At 51.9% G+C, this 16529-nt stretch overlaps 1 protein-coding gene across 5 annotated transcripts in view; it reads right to left on the bottom strand.

The window, feature by feature from the left end:
• ACSBG1 (acyl-CoA synthetase bubblegum family member 1) overlaps positions 1–16529 on the bottom strand; it is a 61529-nt gene that overhangs the window by 2348 nt on the left and 42652 nt on the right. For all 5 annotated transcript variants that reach the window (XM_084968370.1, XM_084968369.1, XM_021098835.2 and 2 more), the window contains 11 exons: positions 14361–14581; positions 13803–13891; positions 13430–13550; positions 7954–8034; positions 7713–7862; positions 7213–7389; positions 6268–6449; positions 4498–4728; positions 3479–3696; positions 1798–1937; positions 712–958 (listed from right to left, as the gene is read on the bottom strand). In XM_084968370.1, the coding sequence (XP_084824496.1) occupies positions 712–958; positions 1798–1937; positions 3479–3696; positions 4498–4728; positions 6268–6449; positions 7213–7389; positions 7713–7862; positions 7954–8034; positions 13430–13550; positions 13803–13891; positions 14361–14492 (1768 nt within the window). In that variant the 5' untranslated portion in view covers positions 14493–14581. The remainder of the gene's footprint in view (positions 1–711; positions 959–1797; positions 1938–3478; positions 3697–4497; positions 4729–6267; positions 6450–7212; positions 7390–7712; positions 7863–7953; positions 8035–13429; positions 13551–13802; positions 13892–14360; positions 14582–16529) is intronic.

The raw sequence follows: 16529 nt of genomic DNA, 5'->3' as shown, positions 1-16529 counted from the left end.
GCTGTGTAATTGGAGACTTCAAAGTCACTTCTACAAACTGCTTAGAGAAGACCTCTGGTTGAGCTTGTGTTCAGTTTGTTAGCACCAGACAACCAGATGAGGTCAAGCTCTGATGGTAGCTCAGCATTACTGTGGACAGTTGGTTCTGGGGTCAGCCTTGGTGGGTTGGAGGGAATCTCACTGAAGAAGGTATTTCTGGCTTCCCACCCTGGGCCATGAACACCCCACGATGCCACAGCCAAGAGTGACTTCATCCATCCAACTGAGGCCACACGAGAGGTCTTTTCTGGTTCCGTGGACCACAGTCCAGAAGAGTTTCATCCCTTTACCTTTTGGGTGAGCTGACTTCACAAAAGCTGATGGTGGTCTCACTCCCTAGAGCCAGGTGACTCCAGCCCAGGCACTAACAGGGCCTTGGTGTCAACCTGGTGGTCTTGCTAGGATTTCGGAGGAGACTACTTCCTTCATCAAAGCAAAGTTAAAAGTTGTAGGTCCACATGAATGAGTTCCAGCCCCTCTTGCAAAGGCTCTACCCAACTACAAGCCCAGGCACTGCGTAATCACGTCCTCCCACAGGGAGAAGGTGGGTGTCACCCAAAGGCTGTCAGGGACCTGGCTGCCGCGGCTGCTCCCTAGTAGGCATCTCCCAGGCTCTGCCAGGGCCCCCGCCCTCCCTCGCAGCCCTTGCAACAGTGTCAAGAAAACACTTACCCAGCTCTCCACCCGAAATGGAGAAGTCCCTCTCAAGAATGGCCCACTTCTGGATGTGGTAGGGCCGGGCAGCTGCGTGCATGTTGACCCTCTGGATCCCCTCTTCGATGGCCTGATACACGGCCTCATCCTTCTTCCCCACGACCTCAGACACGGTGGTGGCTTTGCTGCCCACCCTCTGGCAAAACTCTACCGCTTGTTCGGTCAGGTTATCGGTGGGGTCAGAGGTGTCGGGGTCCAGAGTGCACTGAAAAGCCAGAGATAGGTCAGGACCAAGCCTTGTTCCACAAGGTAAGTGCCCTGGTCTAGGAGGAGGTATTAGTGCTGATGATCAAGGACGTGGCTCACTGGGAGCTCTGTTTCAAAGAAATGGTTCGAGGAGTAGGTAGCTACTCTGACTGTGGTGAGCCCTGTGGTGGGGTGGAAGGAATGGAGACCCGAGGTTTACACGACCTCAGCCAGTGAAAACATAAGACAGGGACCCATCTCTGGCCCATCTAGTATCCCAGTATCAGATACCAGATACCAGACTGGGGATCTGCTGAGAGGGCCAAGGGCTGTAGCCCTTTGTCAAAAGGACTGCCCTGGGATACATAAACGATCAGCACGGCAGGAGTTCCCATTGGGTGCAGTGGAAATGAATCCGACTAGTATCCATGAGGATGCAGGTTTGATGCCTGGCCTCACTCTGTGGGTTAAGGATCTGGTGCTGCCGTGAGCTGTGGTGTGGGTCACAGACATGGCTCAGATCCCGAGCTGCTGTGGCTGTGGCAGGCAGCTCTATAACTTGATTTGACCCCAGGCTATGGAAGTTCCCATATGCTGCATTTATAGCCCTAAAAAAGCAAAAAAAAAAAAAAAAAAAAAAAAAAAGAATCATCACAGCAGCACATGATTAATCGTACCATCTGGGGCAGAAGGGATTTCCATGTGCTACAGCTACTCTTTCGTGCAGGCAGCACTGACTTGTTACTCCAGAATAGAGTAGCAAGAGCCAGACGCCTCCTGGCTGAACCTGGCTTCTGCTGGGCCAGACCCGCAGACCACCTACCAGCTGTTCCTCCAAAGCCAGACCCCCAGACACACCTTCAAGGTAAGCAGCATGGACAGGAACTTCCTCTGGTCCCCGATCAGCATGGCGTTGCTGATGATGGGCAGCTCCATCTTCACAGCCTCCTCTATGGGCACAGGGGGCACGTTCTCTCCACCAGCTGTGATGATCAATTCTGCAGAGTCAAGGCCCAGCCCAAGCTTTAGTCTAGGGGCTCAGGCCAAGTGCACCCAGACTCTGCCCGGAGAGCCGACCCTCTGTGGCCAGCAGGTTGCAGGCTCGATCACACACCTGCCTGCGTGATATCCAGAAAGAGGTTTATCCACGCGCTCCGCTTCGGTTTCCCCTGGGAAACTGGGACATGATATTTCTACATGATGCTGCTGGCAATGTATCCACTTGGGCAAAGTAAGGGAAGCACCTCTTTCAAGGAGGTATCCCCAACTTACTTCCCTGGGAGAACCAAGCTGTTCATGGGAATTTCTTTGAAGTCTCAGGTTTCCTTTAAAATTTTATGTACAGGAGTTTCAGCTGTGGCTCAGTGGAAACGAATCTGACTAGCATCCATGAGGACACAGGTTCCATCCCTGGCCCTGCTCAGTGGGTTAAGGATCCGGAGTTGCCGTGAGCTGTGGTGTAGGTCACAAACATAGCTCAGATCACGAAATGCTATGCCTGTAGCATAGGGTAGCAGCTGCAGCTCAGATTCGACCCCTAACCTGGGAACCTCCATATGCTGAGGGTGTGGCCCTAAAAAAAAAAGAAAAAAAAAATGGAGTTCCCGTCGTGGCGCAGTAATTAACGAATCCGACTAGGAACCATGAGGTTGCGGGTTAACGATCCGGCGTCGCCGTGAGCTGTGGTGTAGGTTGCAGATGCGGCTCGGATCCTGCGTTGCTGTGGCCCTGGCGTTGCTGTGGCTCTGGCATAGGCCAGTGGCTGCAGTTCCGATTAGACCCCTAGCCTGGGAGTCTCCATATGCTGCGGGAGCAGCCCAAAGAAATAGCAAAAAGACAAAAAAAAAAAAAAAGAAAAAAAAAAGAAAAGAAAAAAAAGTAAAATAAAATTTTATGTCCAATTTCTGTTCTATTCTACATCATATCCATGTTTGGATCTAAAAAGACATGATGTTTATGGACTTGAATTTTCTTTTTCTTTTTTTTTTTTTTTTTAGGGTTACCTTTTATTTCTTTTCTTTTTATTTTTTTTAGTTATTTCCCTAAAACAATTTTTTTTCTACTGTATAGCATGGTGACCCAGTTACACATACATGTATACATTCTTTTTTCTCCCATTATCATGCTCCATCGTAGTTCTCAGTGCTACAGAGCAGGATCTCATTGCTAATCCATTCCAAAAGCAATAGTTTGCATCTATTAATCCTAAACTCCCAATCCATCCCACTCCCTCCCCCTCGGCAACTACAAGTCTATTCTCCAAGAACTTGAATTTTCTGGAAAGACTTGCCTTGTTTACCTAAGGAGTTTGAATTCCAGCTCTGTCCTTTACCAGCTGGGTGACTTTAGGCAAGTTACTTAATCTCTCTGGTTATCCTCATTAGTAAGTCAAGGTCATTCCCATGGGAGATACTAGTAAGTGAAATGATGTCATTTAAGGCACATGCCACTTAATAAGGGCTCAATACTTGGAGTGGGTATAAACAGTAGAATTCTCCCATGTCCCACCACAGTCTGGAACCCAGCCTGCGGCGTTCACCTTTGAGACGCCCAGTGATGTAGAGGAAGCCGTCGGCATCCAGGCGGCCCACGTCGCCTGTGTGCAGCCAGCCGTCCTTGTCGATGGCCTCGCGCGTCTTGTCCTCCATGTTCAGGTAGCCCATGAAGATGGTGCGGCCCCACAGGCAGATCTCCCCTGTGCCCTCTGCGTCCTCATTCACCAGCTTCACCCGGCAGCCTGGCACCACCTTGCCGGAGCTGGGGGTGGAGGGGAGGGGCCGGGAGGCACGGTCAGAGGGAGCAAGCTCCTCCAAGCCCGGGATCAGCCCCCATTGGGAGCCTTGGGGCCTCCAAACTCTCAGTCTTCCCAGAGGGCTGGAATGTCCCCTCCCAGGATGTTTGCATTTTAATAGTACTCAGAGCTGAGAGGCAGGGCCAGCTAAAGGTTTTTAGGTGAATAAATGAATGCACAGGCGAAATCCTAATGGGACCACTTCAAGCACTGTGATGGGCAGGCAGGGAGGGGAGGTGTTGGAGCACAACACATTCTCCTTCAACTCACTCCCCAGGACTGACCTCCCCCCGCCCCCGCCCCCAGAGGACGGGCCCAGGCCCAGTCCCCCCAGCTCCCACCTAGATGGAGCCTGGGCCATTGGCAATGCTGGGACACCCTCTCACACACCCTACCCTATTGGAGGGAGCTCAGGGGACCCTGGGGCTGCAAAGCTGTTTTGTTCAGCCTCACCCATTGCATGCAAATTTTCTGGTTCAGGAATCTAACGCATGCCGCAACAGTGACCACACAGGATCCCTAACTGCTAGGCCACCAGGGAACTCCATGCAAGGTTGTTTGCCTCCACGGACCCATGTGCCACTGCAGCAGAGACCACGCCCATGAGGCTCAGGCCAGGCCAAGGGACTTGGCCCAAGATAGAACTGCTGGCACTCAGGGATCCACAGTCCAGTGGCCCAGACGCAGGGGACCTAGTCAGCAGGTGGGCACCAATGGGGTCAGCAAGGACGTGTGGGCTGGCACACGTGCCGAAACCTGGGCTGTACCTGTAGAGCCGGTAGTTGTTAGGGCTGGACATGAAGTGGGGGCCTGAGGTCTCACTGAGGCCGTAGCCTGCATACAAGCGGATGTTGAGGCCCAGGAAGAAGTGCTGTGTCTCTGCAGTCATGGGAGCAGCTCCATAGAAGTTTTTCTGACACTTGGCAAAGCCCAGTGCCTGGCGGACCTTGGCTAGAACCAGGTAATCTGCCAGTCGGGTGGTGAAGGGCTTCAGATCACTGGTGGGAGAGGGAGAATGGCTCACAGACCACACACAGACACAGACACACACACACACGCTCTCTCTCTCTCTCATTAAAAGTGTGGGTCTTTACTCACACCACGCACAAAAATAACTCAAAATGGCTTAAAAGCTTAAACATAAGACATCATAAAACTCTTAGAAGAGAACACATGCAAAACACTCTCTGACATCAACCTTTGAATTGGAGTTGTAACTGCCGGCCTACGCCACAGGCACTGCAACCTGGGATCCGAGGCACGTTGGCCACCTACACCACAACTCAGGGCAACACCGGATCCTTAACCCACTGAGCAAGGCCTGGGATCAAACCTACATCCTCATGGATACTATGCTGGGTTCTTAACCCCCTGAGCCACAACCACAACTCTTAAGTTTAATTTTATGGCCACATCTGCAGCATATGGAAGTTCAGGGCCAGGGATTGAATCCGAGCTATGGCTGAGACCTATGCCACAGCTGCAGCAATGCCAGATCCAACATGTCATTGTGTGCAAATACATCTTGAGCCAGGAAGTCAGAAAAATAGATGCAGCTGTGTTTAGATACACAGACAACAACACAGGTACATGCAAATTTGCACATACAATAATACACACACGGTGGGAGTTTCTGTCGTGGTGCAGTGGTTAACAAACCTGACTAGGAACCATGAGGTTGCGGGTTTGATCCCTGGCCTTGCTCAGTGGGTTAAGGATCCGGCATTGCCGTGAGCTGTGGTGTAGGTCGCAGACATGGCTCAGATCTGGCGTTGCTGTGGCTCTTGCGTAGGCTGGCGGGTGCAGCTCCGATTAGACCCCTAGCCTGGGAACCTCCATATGCCGCGAGAGCAGCCCAAGAAATGGCAAAAAGACAACAACAATAATAATAATAATACACACACGGAAAGACATGAAGTATATACATGCATGGACATGCATGTACAAACATGTCTGATCTCATGTGAAGCCCTTGAATGGGTCATTCAGGCATATTCACTTTTCATGTCTGTGCAAATGAGGCCCTGGTATACAGACATGAGTACACAGCTTATGAGACATGATACAGTTTCACAGATTCACTAGACATGGAAAACATTTCTAAATTGGAACAGGCCGGATTTATCCATTGACCCTCCCACAGCCCTGGGTGGGAATTTAAAAGCAATCGAAAGGCTGTGGGCAAGAGCTGAGTGGTCACTTGGGATGCTGGGAAAGCCAGAAAAGCCTCCAGCACTGTGGTCCCCTCTCTAGCCACCTACTGAGGTCTGGAGACTCCCAGGAGTCAGTCAGGGGCTGCTCCTAGGAAGGCAAAGGCCACCCCAGAGGGAGCAAGTCAGTCCTTGCAGTGAGAACCCACAGACAGGGGCACTGTCTCCTGGGCAGTCTGGGGAGAAGTTGGGGCTCAGGCCTAGCCATTGATGAGGCCTCTGCACAGGGGTCTGGACAAGTCTGGGCTATCAGACCCTAGTCTGTGTCCTGGGGTTTCGGCCCTGCCCTGCTGCCTCCTAAGCCTGCTGACCCCCAACCCTCTGTACCTGCTCGGGCAGGTGAGGTTCTGCTCCAAGGTCACCGACATGGCCCACAGCAGCATCTTGCGCCGGATGAAGCCAGACTGAGCAGCCACCTCCTGGATCCGCTCCATGATTTTCTCCCACACCCGAGGCACCCCCATGTGGGATGTGGGCTCCACCTCCCGAAGTGTGTTCACCAGGCTCCCCTGTGTGACGCCAGTGAGAGACAGGCCTGAGGTTCAGGGCCAGCCGGGAGCCAGGAGGCCCCTGTCACCAGAGTCAGCGTGCACACACTGCAGGCGTGCTGTACACAGATGTTCCCACAGGGGCACACACACATCGCGCACACCTCATGCCATGTACTTTTGGCCACAACTCAGCAGCCACGCCCTCGCTGCTCTTCTGTGCCCACAGAACCCTGATGCTGCTCAGGTACCAGGGTGGCCAGATGCTTCAGAAGTACCTCAGGCCCCTCCCAGGCCTGGGGGCAGGGACTTTTCATGGGTCTAACTCACACACGTAATCCCACTCCTCTAAGCAGGAATGGACATGAGACAGCATTTGGGTCAATGCGGGGTAAGGGCAGCCTGCGAGTGGGCTTCTGGGACATCCTCCTTGTAGTTGAAAGAAGGATCCAAAGCACAGGTATAGTTTATGGGACTGGGATGCAGGGCTGTGGCCACTTGTGACCATCCTCTGTCTCACTATGAGGATGGCCCGTCCTTGACGTCATCGCGGACCCAAGGAACCACTCTGACGTTCCTTTGTGTGATATCACCAGTTTGCCTTCTTGTTTGGTTGCCTGAGGCGGGCTGTGACAGCTGCAGCTGAGACGATTCTGACCGGTAAATGCCAAGGGAACCGGCACGCTCACGAACACACACGCAGGGCCCACAGACACGAGGACACGCTCAGGCAGGTCCTCACACACACACTCGGATACCTGCATGGGCAGGGAGGCGGGCTGACCTTTAGGGCATCCGGCTCGGCAAAGCAGACCTGGGCTCCCCACTGGATGCCCGTCCATAAGTCGTAGATCTGGGCAGCAATGTGGCTGAGGGGCAGGTAGCTGACCACCACCTCCTGCTGGACCTCTGCGGGTTGGATGTCACCGGCCTGGCTGCCGAAACGTGCTGTCCATGTGATCTGAAGGACAGGCTGGCTGGTATCTTTGAGCCAGCCCTGGAAGTGCTCACCTCTGTGGCTACCCCGAGGGCTTGGGCTACTTCTTTGCTGTGTTTTTTGAACACCCTCGAGGTTGTTCTCCCTCCTGGGCATCGCTGCAGGAAACCCCCTGGAACTGGCCTCCCACTCCTCTCCCTGCACCCTCCACTTTGCTGGGCTCAGTCTGGACCACAGACAAGTGGTGCTGTGTCACTTGTCCCAGCTCCCAGGGGCTCCTACTGGGGCAGGGCCATTGCCCAGACCCACACACAGCCCATCCCCAGCCATCTGGGCATCTGGCCTACATTGTCTTGACTCAGCATCACGCCCTTGGGGTTCCCAGTGGTGCCCGATGTGTAGACCAGCACACAGCACTGGTTAGGCTGCTGGGCATCAATGATGGTGTCCAGGGCCTCCTCGGGCACCGCATTCCCCAGTTCCATGAATTCCTCCATCTGCAGCCAAGTGGGAGAACACGGGCAGCACAGGTGAGCTGGGCAGACTCACACGGGCCCCAGCTGCCCCCCGGGGCACCTCTGCCCATACCGTGTACACACTGGCCATTTTCTTTAGAGGATGTTCTCGGTATGTCACTACTGCCTTCAGATGTGGCAGGTTTTTCCAGATCTGTGTTGATAAGAAAAAAGAAATGGGGTTTCATTAAGAAAAAGTCACCTCTTGAGAAGAGCCCCTCTCCAGGTATTAGTTTGGCAGGCACCTTCTGGCAAAAGTTGTTGGTCCCTAGCTCTGACCTTTTTTTTTTTTGACTCAGCAGGACACACGCCACCCTTCACGCATGGTGTCCCATCGTGAGAACTTTAGAGCAGCAAAGGTGGGATGAGCAGGGGACAGGGAAGGACCCCTTATTAAAGGAAACCCAGAGTTCCTGTTGTGGCTCAGTGGTAACAAACCCAACTAGCATCCATGAGGATGCAGGTTCAATCCCTGGGCCTGCTCATTGGGTTAAGGATCCGGCATTGCCATAGCTGTGGTGTAGGTCACAGATACGGCTCGGATCTGGTATTGCTGTGGCTGTGATGTAGGCCAGCAGCTGTAGCTCTGATTCAACCACTAACCTGGGAACCTCCATATGCCTCAGGTGCAGCCCTGAAAAGACAAACAAACAAACCTGCCCTGAAAAGGCCTCATTAAACACAAGTCTCAAAACAAAATGGAGAGAACGGGAAAAAAGTGGAAAAAACTAACCTGTGAAAGAAAATGAACATACATATAATTGGAGTCCCAGGCAATACTACTTTTTATCTGAAAAAGAGTCTGGAAAACGTCCAAATCTGATCAAAACTATAAATCCACCAATTCAAGACTCCCAATGAACCCCAAGCAGAATAATCACAAAGAATAAACCACATCAAGACCTAACATAATCAGCTGCTGAAAACCAGTGATAAAGGAAAAAAATCTTATAAGGAGCCAGAGAAATGAGCTACACCATGTGGAGAGGAACAAGGATAAGAAATTACAGACTTCTCATCAGAAGCTATGCCATGTAGAAAACATTGGGATGGGGTCTTTAAAGGCTGAAAGAAAACAGAAATCCTGTCCAGCCAGAATTCAACCACATGAAAATATCCTCGGAAAAGTGAAGGCAAATATGAACATGTTCTCAGACAAAGAGAAGCTGACAGAATGTGTGGCCCTCAGACCTATATTGCAAGAAATGTTGGAGAAAATTCATAAGCCAGAAGGAAGAGGGACCAGATGAAAACTTGGGGTCACATAAAGGAATGAACAGTGCCAGATATAGCAAATACATGGGCAAATATAAAAGACATTTTTTTCTTTCTTTAATTTTTTTTTTTGTGTGTGTGTGTCTTTTTAGGGCCACATCATGGCATAGGGAGGTTCCCATGCTAGGGGTCCAATCAGAGCTGTAGCTGCCGGCTTATACCACAGCCATAGGAATGCTGGATCCGAGCTGCGTCTGTGACCTACACCACAGTTCAAGGCAACACCAGATCCTTAGCCCACTGAGCGAGGCCAGAGATCAAACCTGTGTCCTCACGGATGCTAGTCAGATTCGTTTCCTCTGAGCCATAATGGGAACTCCTTAAAATTTCTTTGAATGATACTTGACTGTTTAAAATACTCCATTGCAGGGTTTATAACTTATGTAGCAGTTAAGTACAAATGATAACAGCAGAAAGTGTGGGAGGGGGATGGAAACATACTGTTAAGATTTCTATATTATATATAAAGTCATACAACATTATAATATTACATGAAAAGAGACTGTGATGAATTAAAGGTGCATATTGTAAGCCCTAGAGCAAACACCAGAGGGAGAGCTAGTAAGCCAATGAAAAGAATGGAATACTCGAAACCAAAACAAAAGTAAAAACAGAAACCTCAATCCAAAATAAGTCCGGAAAGAGGAGAAAAGGATCAAAGGACAAATGGGACAAATAGGAAAGAGCCAACTGGTAGTTTTATAGACAATTTTGTCAGACTGGATAAAAAGGAAAGACCCAACTATATGCTTATATAACTACATAGAGTTATATATGAGACTTGCTTTTAATATAAGGACACAAGTAGGCTAAAAGTGAAATGAGGCAAAAACCTATGCTATGCAAATGTTGATAAGAAATCTGGAGTGGATATATATATATATATATATATATATATATATTTGCTTTTTAGGGCCACACCCATGGCATATGGGTGAATTGTGCATTTGGCCCCGTAACAAGAGCTGGATTTTTTTTTTTTTTTTTGTCTTTATGTCCTTTTTAGGGCTGCTCCCACGGCATATGGAGGTTCCCAGGCGAGGGGTCTAATCGGAGTTGTAGCTGCCAGCCTACACCACAGCCACAGCAATGCCAGATTGGAGCCGCGTCTGCGACCTACACCGCAGCTCATGGCAACACCGGATCCTTAACTCACTGAGCGAGGCCAAGGATTGAACCTGCCACCTCGTGATTCCTAGTCGGATTCATTTCCACTGCACCATGATGGGAACTCCTGGAGTGGCTATGTTAATTTAAGACAAAGTAGCTTTGGAATAAGAACTGTTGCCAAAGATAAAGAGGGACAATTTCTTAATGACAAGGGGTTTTATTCATCCAGAAGACACAACAGTTTAAATATGTATATACATAGTAGAGCTTCAAAACACATGAAGCAAAAAGTAATAGTACCAAAAGGACAAATAGATAAATCCACAATAATAATTGGATATTTCAATACGCCCCTTTTCAGTATTTGTTAGAACAAGTAGACAGAAAAAACAACAGGGATGTGGATGACTTAAACGACTTTAGAACACTGTCAATCAAGCTGACATGATTAACGTTTAGAAAACACTCTACCCAACAACGGCAGAATGCAGATTCTTTCAAATATGCATGAAACAGTCACCAACATAGACCATTATTTGGTCTATCACACTGCTCTGTGCAAACAGGGTGCTTCAGCAAGCAAAGAGCCCCAGGTGAAAAGAGAAAGTTCTTCCTTTGGAGAAGAAAGAATTCCAGCTAATCAGTTAGAATACCAACATTTTCCCAAGGCTCATAAAATAATTCAGGCAAAGATCATCAGCAGAGAAAGTTTGCTGGGGAACATCACAGTGGATGAGCAGGTGGCCGCCACCGGCATCCACAGAGGAAGCCCAGCATCCCTACAACAGGTACCACCTGACAGCAAATGCCTCTTGTACAATATGAAGTACATAGCGCCACCTATGGGGTGTTCCTGCCAATCACTGTTTAATCGAAAATGCATCAAGTCCTGCGTTCTAACAAGTAGAGAGGTTAGAGGGACATGCTGCATGACCGCTCAGGATGGCTGACCTAGCTTCTGCAGCATGTCAATCACAGAGAGTCTCACACTTGAGTGTGGGTCAGAATCACCCAGAGGTGTGTTAAACAGTCTCCTGGGCCCCAGACCCTGAGTTGCCCAATCAGTAGGTCTGGGTGGGTTCTGAAACTAAGTTCCTAGGTGATGCTGCTGGTCTGTGGTTTAGGAAACAGAACATGGGGGGTTTGGTTTGAATTCAAAGACTCTTAAAAGACATCACCAAATGCATCACATGGGCCTGGTCGAGACCCCGATTCAAAGGAACCGACTGTAAAAAGACATTGTGGGTGTTAGATGATATGAAGGGATTCTTGGACGTGTTAGAGGTGATAAAGCTACTGTGATTATCTAAGAAAAATGTCATATGTTTTAGAGGTGCATATTGAAATATTTGGGGGTGAAATGCTGTGATGGCAGAGATTTGCCTTCAAATGTTTCACAAAATAGGTAAATTGAAATGGGTATGACAAAAAAACTGATGTTTATTAAATCTGGATGATCACTGTATGAGGGGCCACTATATTCTTCTATTTCTGTTTGTCTGGAAAGTTTTCATAACATACATTTTAGGAAGTTACCTAGGGTGGGCATTTTTTTTCTTTTTTTTTCTTTTTAAAATTTATTTAGCATGGACATTTCTGATTCAGTAGGTCTGGGCCTCAGTTTCTTCAGTGGCAAAATGGGGATGCAGGAGAGTATTTAGATTCATTGTCTATGCAGAGGGGGCTGTCACCCTGAAGGCTGGGCAGAGCAAAATCTACTGGGGACTTTTTAAAGCTCTCTGGCCCTCCCAACCTACTCTGGGATTCTGATTCGGGCGCCCAGGCTGAGGAGTGTGTGGCTCCCTGGGGTGAGGCTGAGGAGGAGTGCTAACTTGGCTGCTGATGCTCCTGCCAGCTTGGATCACAAGGAACCTTAAGCTATCAGGGCCTTGAGCAAAGGTGGCCTGGGGGGAACCTGGGGCAGAGGCCTCTGGCATCTATGAAGCCTCCAAACCTGAGGAAAGCAGGGCCCCACTGAGTCCCAGGGTGCCTGGGACGCCCCTGCTGTGTACGACTCTCTAAATATGTGTCCCCTTCCTACTGAGTGAGGGGCCTGAGTGTTTGGGGTGGGGGAGGGCAGGAAAGGGGGGTGCTACGGGGGTGCTGAGGTTTGCCTCAGTCTCTCTCTCAGAGTGACTCACTCTGGGCCATGTCATCAGCACCCATACCTCCTCTCCCAACCTCAAGCATTTATCCATCAGATAGAATAGAGGTACTTGGGAGGAGGGGACCCTGAAGATGGAGTTGGAAAAGGGCGGAGACAGAAAAGGACCTCCCCACTTGAGTGGAGGGAAGGTGTCTATTCTGGCCTGTCTGGGGATCCAGGTCCCACAGCCCTGGGAGGGTGGTGACCCCTTCTCCTGCCCTCAGGTACAGGTAGGGAGCAGAGGCCCAGGTGGTATCTCCAGAACCAGGGCCAAGCCAACAGGTCCATCCAGGAGGCCTCTTCATAGATGCAGGGAACCGTGGAAGGGCCTTGCAGGCTTCTGGCTGCAGCCAGGGCACAGAGGTGTCCCCAGACCACTGCATGCCAATGTCATACACTTGGGGACAGAGCCAGTCAGGGGTGGGCCTTAAAGGAATAAGGAGGCATCAGTGCTCCAGAAAAGACCTAGCGGCTCCAAGAGGCCCGTGTGAGCCCCTGCTGTCCCCTGCTCTCTTTATTTTATGTATGTATGTGCGTAAGTAGGTAGGTAGGTGTTGGCCAGGCCTATGGCCAGCAGAAATTCCTGGACCAAGGATCGAACCCACACCACAGCCCCTGCTGTCTTTAGAAGACCCTGCAGCACGTGCTCTGGCTTGGCCCAATTCCCACCTGGTGGCAGCCTGCACCCCCACTCCCCACTGAGACTCAGATTTGGGAGCTCACGTGTCAGGCTTGAACCTTTCCTCCAGGACACACGGCCCTGCCGTGGGCAGAGGCCCCTGTCCTGAAGGGAAAGCCAGGGGCAGTGGGCTGCCTGGGGGATATAGGGTCTGCCCATGGGACTTTCTGGACCTCAATTTTCAGGCCTGGCAGATGGTCGGTGGCCACTGCCCTGCCTTGCCCTCTGTGTGTGTGTGGTGAGGACGGTCGCCGTGGAGGATGACGGGGACTCTGGCAGGGAGGGTGGAGAGTCCTTTGTAAGCTCTGAGCCCCGCGACCACTGCCCCTTTTCCCAAACCTTCAGGATCTTTTCCAGCTGCTTCTGCGTGTCGACCACAATGATGTTGGCGCGGCAGTCATGGGCGATGTACTGGCAGGCCTCAGGGGAGCTGGTCGTGTAGATGCCGGTGACGATGCCACTGCAGGACACCCGGGAGGATTCCTATCTAGGCAAGTGCCGCGGACCACCCCCTCGGCCCAGCTCCCCTGCTCCTGAGAACTCCCCTGTCCCCATCAGGCTGCTGCCCCAGGCAGAGGGGGCCGGAGGTGGGTCTGGAGAAGGCCCCAGGGAAGAGACAGGATGTGGGGGTGGGAGTGGGGGGGGGCTCTAGAAAGAGACATAGACCCTCTCTCCACTCTCTACCCCCTTTGCCCCCCCACCAGCCACTTACCCTGCGAACACTGTGCCCACCGCCGAGAAGAACCACTCTGGGGAGTTGCAGCCAAGGATGGCCACGCTGTGGGCCCGCTCCAGCCCGAGCTCCAGGCCAAAGGCAGACAGGCCAGGTCAGCCGGCAGGAAGGGGCCTTTCATTCTCACCAAGTCCCTGTTTCAGACTGCCAGGGACCCTGCCAGCCCACCTCAGGGACCACCCTCACAGGTGCCCTGTCAGAGAGTGCCCTGGAGGACAGGTCACTCGGCAGCCCTTGCTGCCCCTCCTAGGCCCTTCCCGAGGAGCCCGTCCCTTGGCCCAGGGCACTAGGCTTCCCAGCCCATCTTGAATGGGATGACAAGTAAGAAGCTTGTATCAAGTCTGGCTCGGGGCCCAGCGAACGCAAACCCTTAGCACCAGGCCAGAATGTACCATTAGCTCAATAAACGGGATGGGTTTTACAGTTACCCTGTCTAGGGGCTTGCCCGCTGGGGCGTCGGAAGGAGGCCTCTGAAGGCCCAGAGCCGGCAGGCAGGGCTGGGGAGGGGAGAGGCCGCACCTTAAGGGGTCCCCTCACCTTCAGGAAGCCTTTGGCAGCTTTGCGGGCCAGCAGGTAGTACTGGGAGTAGGAGATGTGTTCCCACATGCCCTGGCGCTTGAAGCCCAGAGCGCTGAGGTCCCCGTAGTTGTCCAGAGCCTCGTAGAACATCCGATGCACAGTGTAGGGAGTCTGTGGGCAGCTGGGGTCTATGCGCAGGCGGACCCGCCCATCGGCCCGAGTCGTCCATAGCGCCTCCTCTGCAGGGGGGGAGAAGACCACAGCTTGAATCATGCCAGCCTGGGGGCTGGCCCCAGAGGACCGTTGCTCCTCCTCTGGGCAGAGTTCCCAGGCTTCTGTTTCTGACAATGCCTTAGACTCTGGGCTATGGGGGCTGGGGCAGGCTGGCTTCTGCCTGAAGGGTGAGGTAAGCCAGGCTTGAAGGATGGACAAGGCATTAAGGATGAGGAGAAGGAATAGCTGGAGTGGAAGAGGCCGTGGGGATGCTGAGGTCCCTAGACTTTTTGCAGCCTTTGTGCCAGCTCGGTGCCCCCGAGGCCGGGAAGTTGGCAGTGGATTTGGGGCTGCTTCAGAAGAGCAGGACTGGCAGACCCGTTGGAGGGGGGTTCTACCCTTCCTCTGCCTCTAGAGAATGGGTTGGAGACAGACCCAAATGGACAGAAGGTCAAAGACTCAAAAATAGCAACCTTAGGAGTTCCCGTCGTGGAGCAGCAGAAACGAATCCGACTAGGAACCATGAGGTTGCAGGTTTGATCCCTGGCCTCGATCAGTGGGTTAAGGATCCGGGGTTGCCTTGAGGTGTGGTGTAGGTCACAGACGTGGCTTGGATCCTGAGTTGCTGTGGCTGTGGCGTAGGCCGGTGGCTACAGCTCCGATTAGACTCCTAGCCTAGAAACCTCCATATGCCGTGGGTACTGCCCTAAAAAGATAGAAAAGACAAAAAAAAAAAAAAAAAGAAAAAAAATATATGGCAGCCCTTCCAACGGGGCTAGAGGAGACGGAAGAGCAGCAGGCTCTGATCACTGGCCTGGAAAGTCTCCCAGTCCCAGAAAATGATTATCTCTTTGCTCACTCCTGCCTAGTGCCAAACCCCCTGCCAATCCCTCCTACGGGGATCTCGTCAAGTCTGCCCAATACGGGTTCGGTAGCTCCGTTTTACAGATGGGGCAGCTGCAGCTCAGAGAGGCTCAGTCATTTTCCCAAGGTCACACAGTGGGAAGTTGTGTCTGAAGCTGCTGCTCACCCTTGGGACACTGTCCCTGGCACCACTGAACCTTCAAGTTGACTGGGTGTGGTAGGTGGCAACAGAGATTTATCATTTAGTTGTTGAGATGTGGGGTGAGCTGTTTAACCTCTGAGTCTGTTTTCTCAGGGGAAAGGTGGGAGTTTAATTCTCAGGGATGATATGAGGGTCAAAAAATGGTGTAGATGAAAGAGCCTTGGCATATAGCTGGTGCTCAATAAATGCACATTTTTGTTCTTCCTCCTTTTCCCACGTTCTCCAGATCATTTGCAAAGGAGGCTTGAATGGGTGGTTTAGACCCTTTTGTCCACAAGGTCACGTTTTGGGGTCAGGGAGGTCATTCTAAGAAGTGGCCCATGAGTGAGGGAGGGAGTGCTGACGGGGACCACAGGGACTAGCTACTCCGCCACCTGTTGGCTGGACCCTCGCTGAGATGGAGAGTCCCACCTCCTTCGCCGTCCATCTCGAGGCAGGACCAATAGGAGGCCCGCAGGCAGATGCACCGGCTGAACGTATCCTTCCCCTTCAACACGCTAAGGTTTCGTGGGGACCCTGAGGTTGGCAGAAAAAGGTGAAGGTCCTGGGACTGGGACAGGACAGCGCATTCTTTCGTGGAGGCCAAGCATGGAGGACGAGGGGACATATTCTGGCCCAAATAGGAGATGGGAATGTGAGGCAGGGGCATGGTGGCCTGGGGATGCAGCCTGGGGCAAAGAGAAGGTCACCCAGTGCCCGGCGTTGTGTATTGACAGAGGCCAAGACCACACTGGTGGCACCCACCATCTGCCCAGACCGAGGCCCACCACCCGCCTCTGCCAGAGCAACATGCCCTCGGCTGGAGGCGTGAGCCGGGGATGGGGAAGACGCCTCTCCAATCGTTCTTCAGACTTCTCCAAGCCCCTTTACCATATCCTGGGACCTCAGCTTGGCAGATTCCAGTGATC

This window comes from Sus scrofa, chromosome 7 (assembly GCF_054392235.1).
Source record: "Sus scrofa isolate SSC_HxYL_T2T_F1_AM1 chromosome 7, Sscrofa_HxYL_maternal_Yorkshire_Landrace_v2.0, whole genome shotgun sequence".
In the NCBI taxonomy this organism is placed as follows: Eukaryota; Metazoa; Chordata; class Mammalia; order Artiodactyla; family Suidae; genus Sus; species Sus scrofa.
This window is presented reverse-complemented; position numbering and strand designations above follow the sequence as displayed.